The 12,375-nt window shown below is 46.6% G+C and overlaps 1 protein-coding gene across 1 annotated transcript in view; it reads left to right on the top strand.

The window, feature by feature from the left end:
- Positions 1–10,600, top strand: part of RAB26 (RAB26, member RAS oncogene family) — a 118,484-nt gene extending 107,884 nt beyond the window's left edge. The window contains exons 6-9 of the mRNA XM_033167278.1: positions 6,815–6,880; positions 7,535–7,591; positions 8,255–8,331; positions 8,570–10,600. Coding sequence (XP_033023169.1) covers positions 6,815–6,880; positions 7,535–7,591; positions 8,255–8,331; positions 8,570–8,672 — 303 coding nt within the window. The 3' untranslated portion in view covers positions 8,673–10,600. The remainder of the gene's footprint in view (positions 1–6,814; positions 6,881–7,534; positions 7,592–8,254; positions 8,332–8,569) is intronic.
- The last annotated feature ends 1,775 nt before the right edge of the window (positions 10,601–12,375 follow it).

The following is a 12,375-nucleotide window of genomic DNA, read 5'->3' as shown; positions in this document are numbered from 1 at the left end:
AAGCAGTACATAAATTAATACATGATGAAGATGATGACGAGAATCATGGTCCATAACAACTAGAAGACACCAACTTGGCCAAGCCTCACCTGATCTTCCTCCAACCGTGCAGGGGTGAGGATCCTGAGTACGCCTAAATCCCTCCAGGTCAGGAGTGGGGAATCTTTTTCAGCCTGAGGGCCACATTTCCTTCTGGTCCACCACGTCAATGGTGAACATGTCCAGAAGGAAAATGGGTGGAGCAATGAAGTAGGCTGTTTCTTACACACACTGACATCCCGCTCTCTATCCACCATTCATTCAACCAACAGCACAACATTCTAACAGAGCTATTCATATACTCCTGTCAAACCACTTGCTGGCTGCAGTTTCCAGTAGTGAGATCTGTGTGAATGAGCTATCAGTGGCTACTAAGCCCAATGGCAATGTTCCACTTCCATGTTGTTGTTGTTTAGTCATTTAGTCATGTCCGACTCTTCGTGACCCCATGGACCAGAGCACACCAGGCGCTCTTGTCTTCCACTGCCTCCCGCAGTTTGTTCAGACTCAAATTGGTAGCTTCGAGAACACTGTCCAACCATCTCGTCCTCTGTCGTCCCCTTCTCCTTGTGCCCTCAATCTTTCCCAACATCAGGGTCTTTTCCAGGGAGTCCTCTCTTCTCATGAGGTGGCCAAAGTATTGGAGCCTCAGCTTCAAGATCTGTCCTTCCAGTGAGCACTCAGGGTTGATTTCCTTCAGAATGGATAGGTTTGATCTTCTTGCAGTCCATGGGACTCTCAAGAGTCTCCTCAAGCACCATAATTCAAAAGCATCAATTCTTCAGCGATCAGCCTTCTTTATGGTCCAGCTCTCACTTCCATACATCACTACTGGGAAAACCATAGCTTTAACTTCCATACCCTCCAACATTTCTCCGATGAAAATAGCAATGTCCTATTCCATAATAAGAATACTAATTTTATTATTTATACCCCACCCATCTGACTGGGTTGCCCCAGCCAGTCTGGATGGCTTCCAACATATATAAAACACAACAAAACATAAACATTAAAAAAACTTCCCCAAACAGGGCTTCTAAAGGTTTTATAGTTACTTAGCTCCTTGGCTTGGGGGTTGCATAACTCCATACCCTCCCAACATTACTCCCATGAAAGTAGGGATGTCCTAAGGAAAAGCAGGGTATCATAGAATCATAGAGTTGGAAGAGACCACAAGGGCCATCCAGTCCAACCCCCTGCCAAGCATTCCGGGATCAAATCAGAAACCGGGGCATTGCAATAAACTGCAATTTCATAGGAGTATATTTTTAAAGTAGATAATTAAATGAGCAAATTAAATGAATTTGGATATGCAGAAGATATTAAAAAATAAATTTAAGGAACCGCAAAAAGAGGGGGAAGTCAAACCTTGAAGTGTTAAAATGATTGTAAAATTAATGAAATGTATAAATTAGAAAAAGTATGAATAAAAACTAAATAATAATCAGAAACTGGGACAGCTTCTGTAAATCTGGAACTGTCCCTGGAAAATAGGGACATTACGCCTCTGGAGACTAGTTGCTGGGAACTAGCAGGGGAGGAGAGTGCTGATGTGCTCAGGTCCTGCTTGTGGGATCCTCCTTGGAGCATCTGGTTGGCCACTGTGAAAACAGGATGCTGGACTAGATGGGCCATTGGCCCGATCCAGCTGCAGAGCGATTCTTATGCTCTTACTGATGAAGCTTGCTTATGGGCACCATCCTGGCACTTCCAAAGCAGCTGTGAATCTCTGCTTTGAGCAATATTTACACACGCCTCTGGCCTACACACACACACACACACACACACACACACACACACACAAACGTGAGCCAGCTGCTCGGTATGGACTCTTGCACCTGAACTCTTTGCTCTTGGGAATGCTACTGAAGTAAAGCCCCCTCCCAGAGTGGGTGTTTTAAAAATAAAAGTAGAGAATGGTGACATATCAGCAACATCTCTCAGCTGCAGCAACCGTGACTGCTTGTTAGGAGACATGTTGCAAATACAAATTATTTGTTTGCAAGCACGGATGTGTCTTTCTGGCACCATCTTGTGCCAAAAAGCAGCCATTGCACTCTGGTCGGAAAATACACTGTACTGACATGTTTTCTCCCCACTTCTCCAATCCACATATGAAAGTATTAAAGCCAGGGACGTCTTAGCCATTGAGGCTACTGGCGCAAGGTGCCATGGCGCTACAGCCTGAGGAGGGTGCCTGCGCTCTCCAGCCCCGCCGGCAGCGCCGCTCTTGCCCACCTTTTCTTGGGCTGCAGACGTGGGGAGGTCATCGGCAAGCCTCCCGTCGGCACCGCCACTTTGGCCAAGCAGGCAGAGGTGGAAGTGGAGCACAGCTGGCAGCGTCCCCACCCGCCCCGCCGGCTGCCTGCTGCGCCTGACCCTGCCCGGCAGAGCGCGAGGAGCGCCAGAGGGATCTTCACACCAGGGCGCCGGATTTACTTAAGACGGCCCTGATTAAAGCTTCCTCTTTATCTTCTTAAAATACTCCAGCCTCCTTCCTGAGCAGCCTCTCTCAACCAGGCATCCTCTCGATGTTTTGGACTGCAACTCCCATTGGAGAGAAAGAGAGGTTTAGTTTCACCTTTGATGTAAATAGTCATCAATTGAGAGCCAGTGTGGCATAGTAGTTAGTGTGTTGGACCTAGGATGTAGGTGAAGGTAAAGGTACCCCTGACTATTAGGTCCAGCCACGGATGACTCTGGGGCTGCGGTGCTCACTGCGCTCTATAGGCCGAGGGAGCCAGCGTTTGTCCGCAGACAGCTTCTGGGTCATGTGGCCAGCATAACTAAGCTGCTTCTGGTGAACCAGAGCAGCGCACAGAAACACTGTTTGCCTTCCCGCCGGAGCGGTACCTATTTATCTACTTGCACTTGACATGCTTTCGAACTGCTAGGTGGGCAGGAGCTGGGACCAAACAACGGGAGCTCACCCCGTCATGGGGATTCGAACCGCCGACCTTCTGATCTGCAAGGCCTAAGCTCTGTGGTTTAGAGCACAGCAAGCAGGGTTCAAATACCCCCTTGGGCATGAAGCTCACTGGGCGAACTTGGACCAGGCACTGCAGCTCAGCTTAAACAACCTCACAGTTGTTTTGGATATTTGTCCAGAATATTTCCATTATTTATTTTATAAGAAATGTCTGTATATATATCATAAAAAGGAAACTAAAGTGGTTTACAACAATAAAAACATTAAAAAGATGTCAATTAACTCTTGTGGAGGGATGTGTCCTTGATTGTTTGCATAGGCTTGGCAGAATGGAAACGTTTTCAGCAGGCACCTCTGAATTGTTCTCAGTGTTGTGTTAAATGATGAAACGCCTTTCAGAGAAGTCATAGAAATCTCAAGGCATTTTGAAATCATGCAGTTAAAAATAACTAAAAAATAGGTTTGAAAGCAATGCAATTACTATTTTTGAAAGATGGGTTTTTAAAAATACCAATAAACACCCGATGCCTTTTTTTTTAAGGAGGGTTTGTGTGAGAACCATTTCATAGAATCATAGAATTGTAGAGTTGGAAGGGACCCCGAGGACCATCTAGTCCAACCCCCTGCAATGCAGGAATATGCAGCTGTCCCATACGAGGATCAAACCTGCAACTTTGGCAATAACAGCTCCCAGCTCCAACCAACTGAGCTATCCACGTCTTTAAAAAAATAAGGGTGTGTGAAAGAACCATTTATATCACCTTGAGTTCCTTGGAGGAAAGGCAAGGGGTAAATTTAATAATGAATAAAAATGGATGATAGTTTGCATGGAGAGGAAGGGGGTCCTTGGGCCAGATGGTGCTTTGAGGGGCTGGGTTTGGCCTTGTTGCTTGTCTCTATGCTAGGCGGATTTAATGTGGAATAAAACCGGTTATTCGTTGTCCCGGGTGGAGGGGGGATTTGAGTGATGAAGCAGCAGCTCAGTGAGGTGAGCCGATGTGGTCCTCTCAGCTTCCAACAGCCTCCTGCCGCTCCATCAGACACCCTGTCAAGAATTCAGCTGAACTCCCCGATTAAATCTGTTCCAAATAATAAAAAAAGGGCTGGTGGGAACTGCCAAACGAGTTCTTGCCCTGCTGGAACGGCTGTCTGGATGAAGCATCAAGCTTGTTGCTGGCCTTCCATACTAATAAGTTTGCGGGTTTTCTTTCACTACTATGTTGTGGCACGATGTCAGGCTAGAGGCTGGCAAGGCAGGTGACAGGATAAGTCCCCCCACTCTTGATCTGGGGAGGGAGGGGAGGGTGCATGTGTGTCAGGAGCCAAGAGGTGGTGGGGAAACAACCCCACATCGCAGCACGGAGACCAAAGACCAAGGGCACCACAGTTGAAGGAGGATATTGACAAGCTGGATGGTCCTGTGTCATGGATGCTTTAGCTGAGATTCCTACACTGCAGGGGGACTGCACTAGATAACCCTTGGGGTCCCCTTCCAACTCTACAATTCTATGATTCTAAGGTGGGCAGAGGAGGGTGTCGGAGAGGATAAAGGGACCAAGCCTTATGAGGAACGGTTGAAGGAGCTGGGGATGTTTAGCCTGGATAAAAGAAAACTGAGATGTGACGTAAGAGCTGTCTTCAAATATCTATAGGGCTGTCACATGGAAGATGGAGCAAGCTTGTTTTCTCCTGCCCTGGAGGGTAGGACCCAAACCAATGGATTCAAGTTACAAGAAAGGAGATTCCGACTAAACCTTAGGAAGAACTTTCAGATGGTAAAAGTAGTTCAACAGCCGAGGGTTGTATCCGACAAAGTTGTGGAGGAGACCCACTGAAATTAATGGAGCTAAGTTAGCCACCCCCATTGATTTCAGTAGTTCTACTCTGAGTAGGGCTAATATTGGTGGCTTGCCTTGGGCTCTCCACTGTGCTTGTGGCTCACCAACAGTTTGAAGCGTGGGATCCTTTAAGTATGCGGCTCACGTTCTGCACAGGCTGGTCTGCCCCAGCTCCCAATGCTCCTTCTGAACAGACAGACAGACACACACACACAGGTTCAAGCAGAGCTGTGCCAGCCTTGAGAGGGGCATGAAATGTTTTTTTCTTAAAGGGCCAGGTCTGGCAGTCTCATTTCAACATGCCATGCTGCTGCTTCTGCCCTGCTGGCACACTGGACACAAACAAGGAAGAAGAAGAAGAAGAAGAAGAAGAAGAAGAAGAAGAAGAAGAAGAAGAAGAAGAAGAAGAAGAAGAAGAAGCAGCAGCTGCAGGCCTGGATGTAAAATGAGTGAACCCAGAAGAGTGCAGGAGGAGAGGCATTAACTGTTCTTTTCTCTTTTCTGTCACTTGCTTCCTCCCTCCCTCTGCCACTGCCAAGTTGCATGGGAGCAAAACATTAATTCCAGCCTCTGAAGCCAGGGGCTGGAGAAATGGTTTGGCTAATGGCTCATGACATTGTAATACATGTGCAGCCCACACAGCTCCCCCCCCCCAGAAAGAAAAGGGTCCATTTAGATTCTGAGTCTCATTATGGGGCCGCAAATTTTACTTAGATTGGGAATGGCTTCCTTGGGTGTTGAATGTTGTTATGATGTTTTTGTGGCATCAAATCAGAAGTGGTCTAGCTTCGCTGGCTGAAATTCAAGTAGCGGCATTTAAAAGTCTTGTTTCACTGGCACCAGACCCCTCTAAAATTACATCGTAATCCTTAATGGCGTTTCACCCCTTTGCTGGAGGGGCTGTGGTAGAGCTGGGACCTTCCTCCACCTGTGGTGGGGCTGTGCCTTTCTGAAGAAGTTTTAGGAAAGGGCATCTGAGATGACAAAGCAGCTCCTAGTTCCTAGAATCATAGAACTGTAGCATTGGAAGAGACCTCAAGGGTCATCTAGTCCAACCCCTTGCACTGCAGGAATCACAGCTAAAGATTCACTGGCATATAGCCATCCAACCTCTATTTAAAAACCTCAACAAAGGAGAGTCCACCACCTTCTGAGATGGTCCATTCCTATATCCACAACTCTTACTGCCAGAGAGTTCTTCCTAATGTTTAGGTAGAATCTCCTTTCTTATCAGTGCCAGATTTACATATAAGCTAAACAAGCTATAGCTTAGGGCCCCCCTCTCTTGGGGCCCCCCAAAAAAATTAAAACAAAAAACTCAACATACATTTCTAAAATATAAGATAAAAAAACATTTACTTTGATAAAATACAAATTTTTTTTGTTATGTGCAAATGGCTTTAGATACCTATTAGGTCCATAAATTACCATATAGCATATATTCAACACAAAAAACAGTGACAATTTGTTGTTGACAAAGGACAGCTGGACATATAAAGTGTCCCATTCCCTTCAGTAGCTTAGGGCCTCATCCAACCTAAATCCGGCTCTGTTTCTTATAACTGGAATCTATCGATTCGGGTCCTAATATATTTGATTTTCAATAAGCACATGACAACCGTGTTTAACCCAAACCCAAACTAAATAAAAAGTACAGTCTGTCATTTATGTGAGGCAATTACAAATGTACATTGTGTTATAATACTCTTAAAACAATTAAATCTCTCCACAGTGGAAGTTTTATTGAAGAAGTTGACTTGTTGGCATAAAAGTAATAAACATAAACCAAGTTGTCTCAAACTTGTCTTTTTTACTTTACCCCTAACCACTCTATGTTGAATTAGCCTCTCTGAGAGCAGCATTTCAGCGTGGCTGTTTTGAACTACATCTCTCCATCAGCCCCAGCCATCTGCTTCCAGAGGAGGCTTGGAGTCTCCACAGCAGCTGGCTATTCTCCTTGGTTTCTAGCTTCAGCTCCTCTGACCTTGTTTTTCCTTTGCTTTGCCAGGCTTGGCTGACAGAAATCCATGAATACGCAAAGCAAGACGTGGTCCTGATGTTGCTGGGAAACAAGGTAAGCCAGGCTAGTTCCCGGCAGAACAATACAGAGCCAGGCGCTCTGTGGCAATGGAAGTCGTTTGCAGGGATGAAGAGGGTGTGGATACGGAGGCAGGTGCCTCAGCGCTGACCCTGCCCATGCACATGGATCGGGGCTGCAGCGGCAACCAGCTAGGCAGTGGAGGCCAACCTCAGCCTGCCCTCTTACCTGTCCGCCATCTTTCTTACAGCCAGTCAAGAGGTGACTGTACCTGTCATTGGCTGTTGGGACTCCTTGCTTTCTGCCCCACCAGTCTCAACGAACACTAGGCATCACTGCAGATACACAGTCAAAGAGCACAATTCTGCTGCAAAGAGTGACAGCCACCAATGTGGATGGCATTGGAAGATTGGACCATTTCATGGAGGGCCATTGATGGCCACTAATCACAATGGCTATGATACCCCTCCACAGTGGAAGGCAGCAATGCTTCTGAAGACCAGTTGCTGGAAGCCACAGCGGGGAAGAGGGCTCTTGTGCTTGGGTCCTGCTTTGGGTTTCCCTTTGGGGCATCTGGGTGGCCACTGTGTGAGCAGGATGCTGGACAAGATGGGCCATTGGCCTGATCCAGCAGGGTTCTTCTTATTCTCTTATGCTGGTTTGTGTTTCTTTTTTTTTTGCCAACCCTAGGTGGACTCGACCCAGGAGCGAGTGGTGAAACGAGAAGATGGGGAGAAATTAGCCAAGGTACATGAACCACCTGCCCTCACTAAAATGAGCTGAAATTCCGCTTCAAGAGAGCCTAATTTCTGCAACCTTGTTAATTATTATTGTCACATCAAATTTGCAAACATCTGGGTAGGCTTATTTAAACCAGAATGTTTTTTAGCAGGCCCCAAAAGGAGTTCAGGGAAGGCCTGATATCAACAGGCAGGGAATTCCAAAGTGTAGGTGCTGACATACTAAAATATCAAGTCCTTACAAAATCGGTGCCCTCAAGCTGTTTTGTACTAAAATTCCTGGCTGAAGGGAGTCGTAGACCAAAACATGCGGAGAACACCTTGTTGGGGAACATTGAGCTAGATTTCCTTCTAAAAGAAATGGAATATAGGCTTTTTTTCTGGAAAAAATGGTGGGAGAACTCACCACAAAGTTTCTTTGTTAGTTTGCTGTCGGCCCAGTCTAACCCCCACCCCCCACCCCATGGGCAGTGGCTAAATGTAAGATGTGATTATAAAACTCGCACAGATAATGATCTGGATTAGAAATGGCCACATTATTCATTACTGGTATAGGTGTATTTATGGCTCAGGCATTGGGTGTGTATCTGTTCCAGCCATCCTGACAAAAACAACAAATCCTGCATTTTAGGGAACAGGCAGACACTGAATACCACCTTCATTTTTGCAGGAATACGGAGTGCCCTTCATGGAGACCAGTGCCAAGACTGGTTTGAATGTTGACTTAGCGTTCACAGCTATCGCCAAGTAAGTTGCTTCTTTTTGACTTTCCATCTTTAACTTGCTCAGGGCATGTGGCACTGGGGGCGAGTTTATGGGACCAAGGGGGGGGCAGTGTATCAAAAAGAACCATTTGTGATGGTGGCATGCTGGCAGCAAACTGGTCCTTACCTGTGACAGGTAAGCAGGAGAAACGCCTTGTTGCAGGGCTGTGATAAGAGGCTAGGAAACCAGATTGATCAAACCACTTGCATTTCGTTTCCAGGGAGCTGAAGCACAGATCTATGAAGCTGCCCAACGAGCCTCGCTTTAAACTCCACGATTACGTCAAGAAGGAGGTGAAAGGCGCCGGCTGCTGCAGGTCCTAGAACCCGCCTGGCCCATTTGAGGTTCTGCCCTTTGTACAAAGACTCGCAACCAGCGTCCCACTTCCCCTGCTGCATCTGTCTATGCCACTACATGATTCCTTCTTCGTGTCTGTGTGTTTGTCCAGGTGAAATGGGGCATGTGGGAGCGCGGGAGGCGGAGGAGGGCCTGGGTGGCTTCTTTCCAGGAAGCCAGACACAGCTAAGAGGCTAAAAATAATAGATCTGTCAGGGAAGAAGGTAGTTGACGATCAACAGGAATTGTGGAAGCGAGTGAAGGATCTTTGGCAGGCAGCCTTCAAGCACAGGCGCCACTAAAAACGAACGGGGTGTGTGGTTTGTGTGAATGGACATGCAGCTCCTGTGCATTCTGGAGGTGCACATTTTCCTAGGGGATGGCATTCCGTACCCCCTTTGTTAAGCTTTTCCCCTGTTGGCGGCAACCTTTTTTTTGGAATTGTGCTCCACGTTCTTATTGTTGCAGCTTCAACAAGTACCCAGGCCTGGTACTTCCAACCCTTATAAGTTCTTTATTATTATTTTTTCAAACTCTGCTGACGCTGCAATACGTGCCCTGCATATGTAATATGGCACCCAGAACAAGGACAGAATTTGGCACCCCTTAATTCTGAGTAGGTACCCTTATAAATAAGATTTATTATCATTATTGTTTTGCGCCCCCTTGGCTCTGCACACCCCGTGCGGGGGAACTGCTCACACCTCCCTAAGTCCTGCACTGTTCTTAACATCCGAGAAAGGGAGGGGAAATTTCTGCTGTCTGCAACACGTGGGTAGCCTGTAGGGAGGAAGAAAAAAAATCCCATGTTTTCTTCTTGACTGCTTGGGAGTCCGACTGGCTCATTCCTGAGCGCAAACACTTTGGCTTCTTTTTGTGGAGGTAGGTTATAACACAAAGCTAACTGGTTTTGTATCTCTGAAGTAACTATTTTTAAAGTGCAATTTGTCTCCTACCCCTCGGTACTGTAACTCCCTTGCTGTGTCTCTCATGGTTGCTCTTGGATACAAGAGGGTCTTTTTCAAACAGCTGCAACGTGGTGTACAAAAAAACGCTTGCCCTTTCAGCTACTTTGATGGTGGTGGTGCCTGGCTTTCTTTTTATGGCAGGGGTTTGAAAATGCAGCGCTTTGCTTCCCCCCCCCCATAGGATTAGGCAAGTGCGATGCCCGTGGGGGTTTGTGGGATCCCCAGGAAGGGGCTTTGCTGTTCTTTGTTGCAAGGGAAGCCGCTGGGAAACCACCATGCTCGCTTCTGCCTGCCGCCCTCCCTGGCTTCCACCTCCCGTTGGCGTCAAGAAAAGGGAGGGCCGGGAGCACAAGGCAACAAGTCCGACTCAATAGCCATAAGCAAAATCTCACAAACTAGCCCCAGATCTTTGGCACAGCACCAGCCCTTGACAGTACAGGAATACCCAAACACCTTACATTACCGTTGTAAGGATAATTGAGAATGTATATGAAGTGCTTTGTACACTCAAAGTGCTATATATATGTATATTTATTTATAAATACTAAGTTATCATGCTTTCTTTGGTACTGTGGAAGTTTTGTGTGTGTGCGTGTGTATGCTGCTCATTTTCTTTTACTTAAAAGGTTTATTTAGACACAAAGGCCCTAGGCTGGATTCCTTTTTCCTCCCGATTGTTTCCAAGCTGCTACAAGTTTCCTAAGGAAGACCACTTTGCCTCAGAGCCGGTTTGCATGCTCACAGCTCTCTTAAAAGCTTCAAGGGTCACTGCATCGCAGAGGAAACCAGCCACATAGTATGTGAATTGGGCCAGTTTCATTTTTTTAATCCTGTACCTTCGGAAAGCAACTGGGCTGCCTGCTGCTGGCTCTCGATCCAAACACTCCTTTGCAGAATTCTGCAGCTTGGCTTCTGCGGCCTCCACTTTGCAAGAGAAGCATGGACTCGAAAACGCTGCCTCTTTGCAGGGACTTGGGTCTGCCTCCTACATAGACTGGCCTGTCCAGTTCCCAAGCACCCTCGAAACAGTGTTATTAATGTAGTAAGAAAATGCTGCCTCTTGTTTATAGCTTTCTCTCTATCTCCCCCACCTCAATACTCCTCTTAATAAAAGACTTTTTTAAAACGTTGTTTTCCCATCTCAAAAGCCTTAGGAAAGTAAAGCCAAAACTCTCCCTACAAGAACTTGCATTTTCCTCTTTGCAGATCTGAAAGAATGCCTCCTTTCTAAAAGACCTTTGTGGGTGCAAGTCCTGGTAGTTCCACCACCCAAAGAACCTAATGTGTGGCATCTAAAGGGGCAGCTTCCAGGCGACAAAGTTTTGGAACTCCCTCCCCACAAAGATACACCTGACACCTACACTGTAACACTTTCATCGTGTGAAGATGCACCTCTTCACCATGGTGTTTTGACATTCGAGATTTATATTCTTAGGGTCCAGCCTATTCTTATCATTGTAATTTGTATTTTTGTGACCCTCCCAGGGGACCCTTTGGGTGAATGGCAGGTATTTAATTAAACTAGTAATAATGTCACCAACCAATTTTAGAGTGCTGCACTCCATACATGGCAATTTATTAAAAACCTGCCCAGTGTGAGAATTTCTGCGATTCCGTCCCCGGCTAAACTACAACCCAAGAGATCTGTTGCCTGCACCCTGATTTTCAGCTGGCGATCTGCAAAGAATCTTGTGCCAAACACCATTCTCGCCATCCATCATTCAAACTTGGGTGAGGGGTAGCGGAAGAGAAGAATCAGCAGAAGCCTCAGACATTTAACTGACACTTAGCATAAATCTGAGTGTTATTTTTCCTGTTGGCAAATAGGCATATTGTGTAATGGAAACAACAGCCAAGGAAACAAATTTCACTCCCCCCCCCCCAACAGCTCTCCGGGAGTTCGAACAGGGGGGGGCACTCAGCCCTACCTGGAATCATAACTGAATGTGGGGCCTTTCACATTCAAGCAAATACTATACCATTGGGCTACAACTACCCCCCCCCCTTATCAAATGAAAGTGTGAGAAGTTCAGATAAATTGGTGTCTGTGGTGTGAGATGAAGGATTTGATAATCCCCAAACATCCAGAGCCAGAAACCCTATTCAGAGGCAGAAGTTTTCTGTGCAGTATACCTTTGGCCCTGCACATTGCGCAAACACAATCTGTTTCTTTAATAAGCTATTGTTGTACAGTGGACACTTGGGTTGCAAATGTGATCTGTGCAGGAGGCACGTTCGCAACCCGCAGTGCTGCATCTGTAGGTTGCGATTTAGTGCTTTTGCACATGGGCCGAAACCTGGAAGTAACCCATTCCGGTACTTCCAGGTTCGGCGCAGTGCGCAACCCGAACTCACACAACCTGAAGCGGATGTAACCCAAGGTATGACTGTAATTGGAAAAAAGTATATTGTTGCAAACTTCTTCACCAAGGGCTCTTAAATATATATTTTTGCATGAGAGAAATTCAAATCTGCTTTTATTTTTGTGACTGGACAATATTTAGCTTGACAGTTATGTCCAGTCGCGAACGACTCTGGGGTTGCGGCGCTCATCTCGCTTTATTGGCCGAGGGAGCCAATGTTTGTCCGCGGAGAGTTTTTCTGGGTCATGTGGCCAGCATGACTAAGCCGCTTCTGGCAAAACCAGAGCAGTGCATGGAAATGCCGTTTACCTTCCCACCGGAGTGGTACCTATTTACCTTCCTGCCGGAGTGGTAGCTAT

Source organism: Lacerta agilis, chromosome 13 (assembly GCF_009819535.1).
Source record: "Lacerta agilis isolate rLacAgi1 chromosome 13, rLacAgi1.pri, whole genome shotgun sequence".
NCBI lineage: Eukaryota > Metazoa > Chordata > Lepidosauria > Squamata > Lacertidae > Lacerta > Lacerta agilis.
The sequence above is the reverse complement of the archived record's forward strand: the minus strand, read 5'-3'. Positions and strand labels throughout refer to the sequence as shown.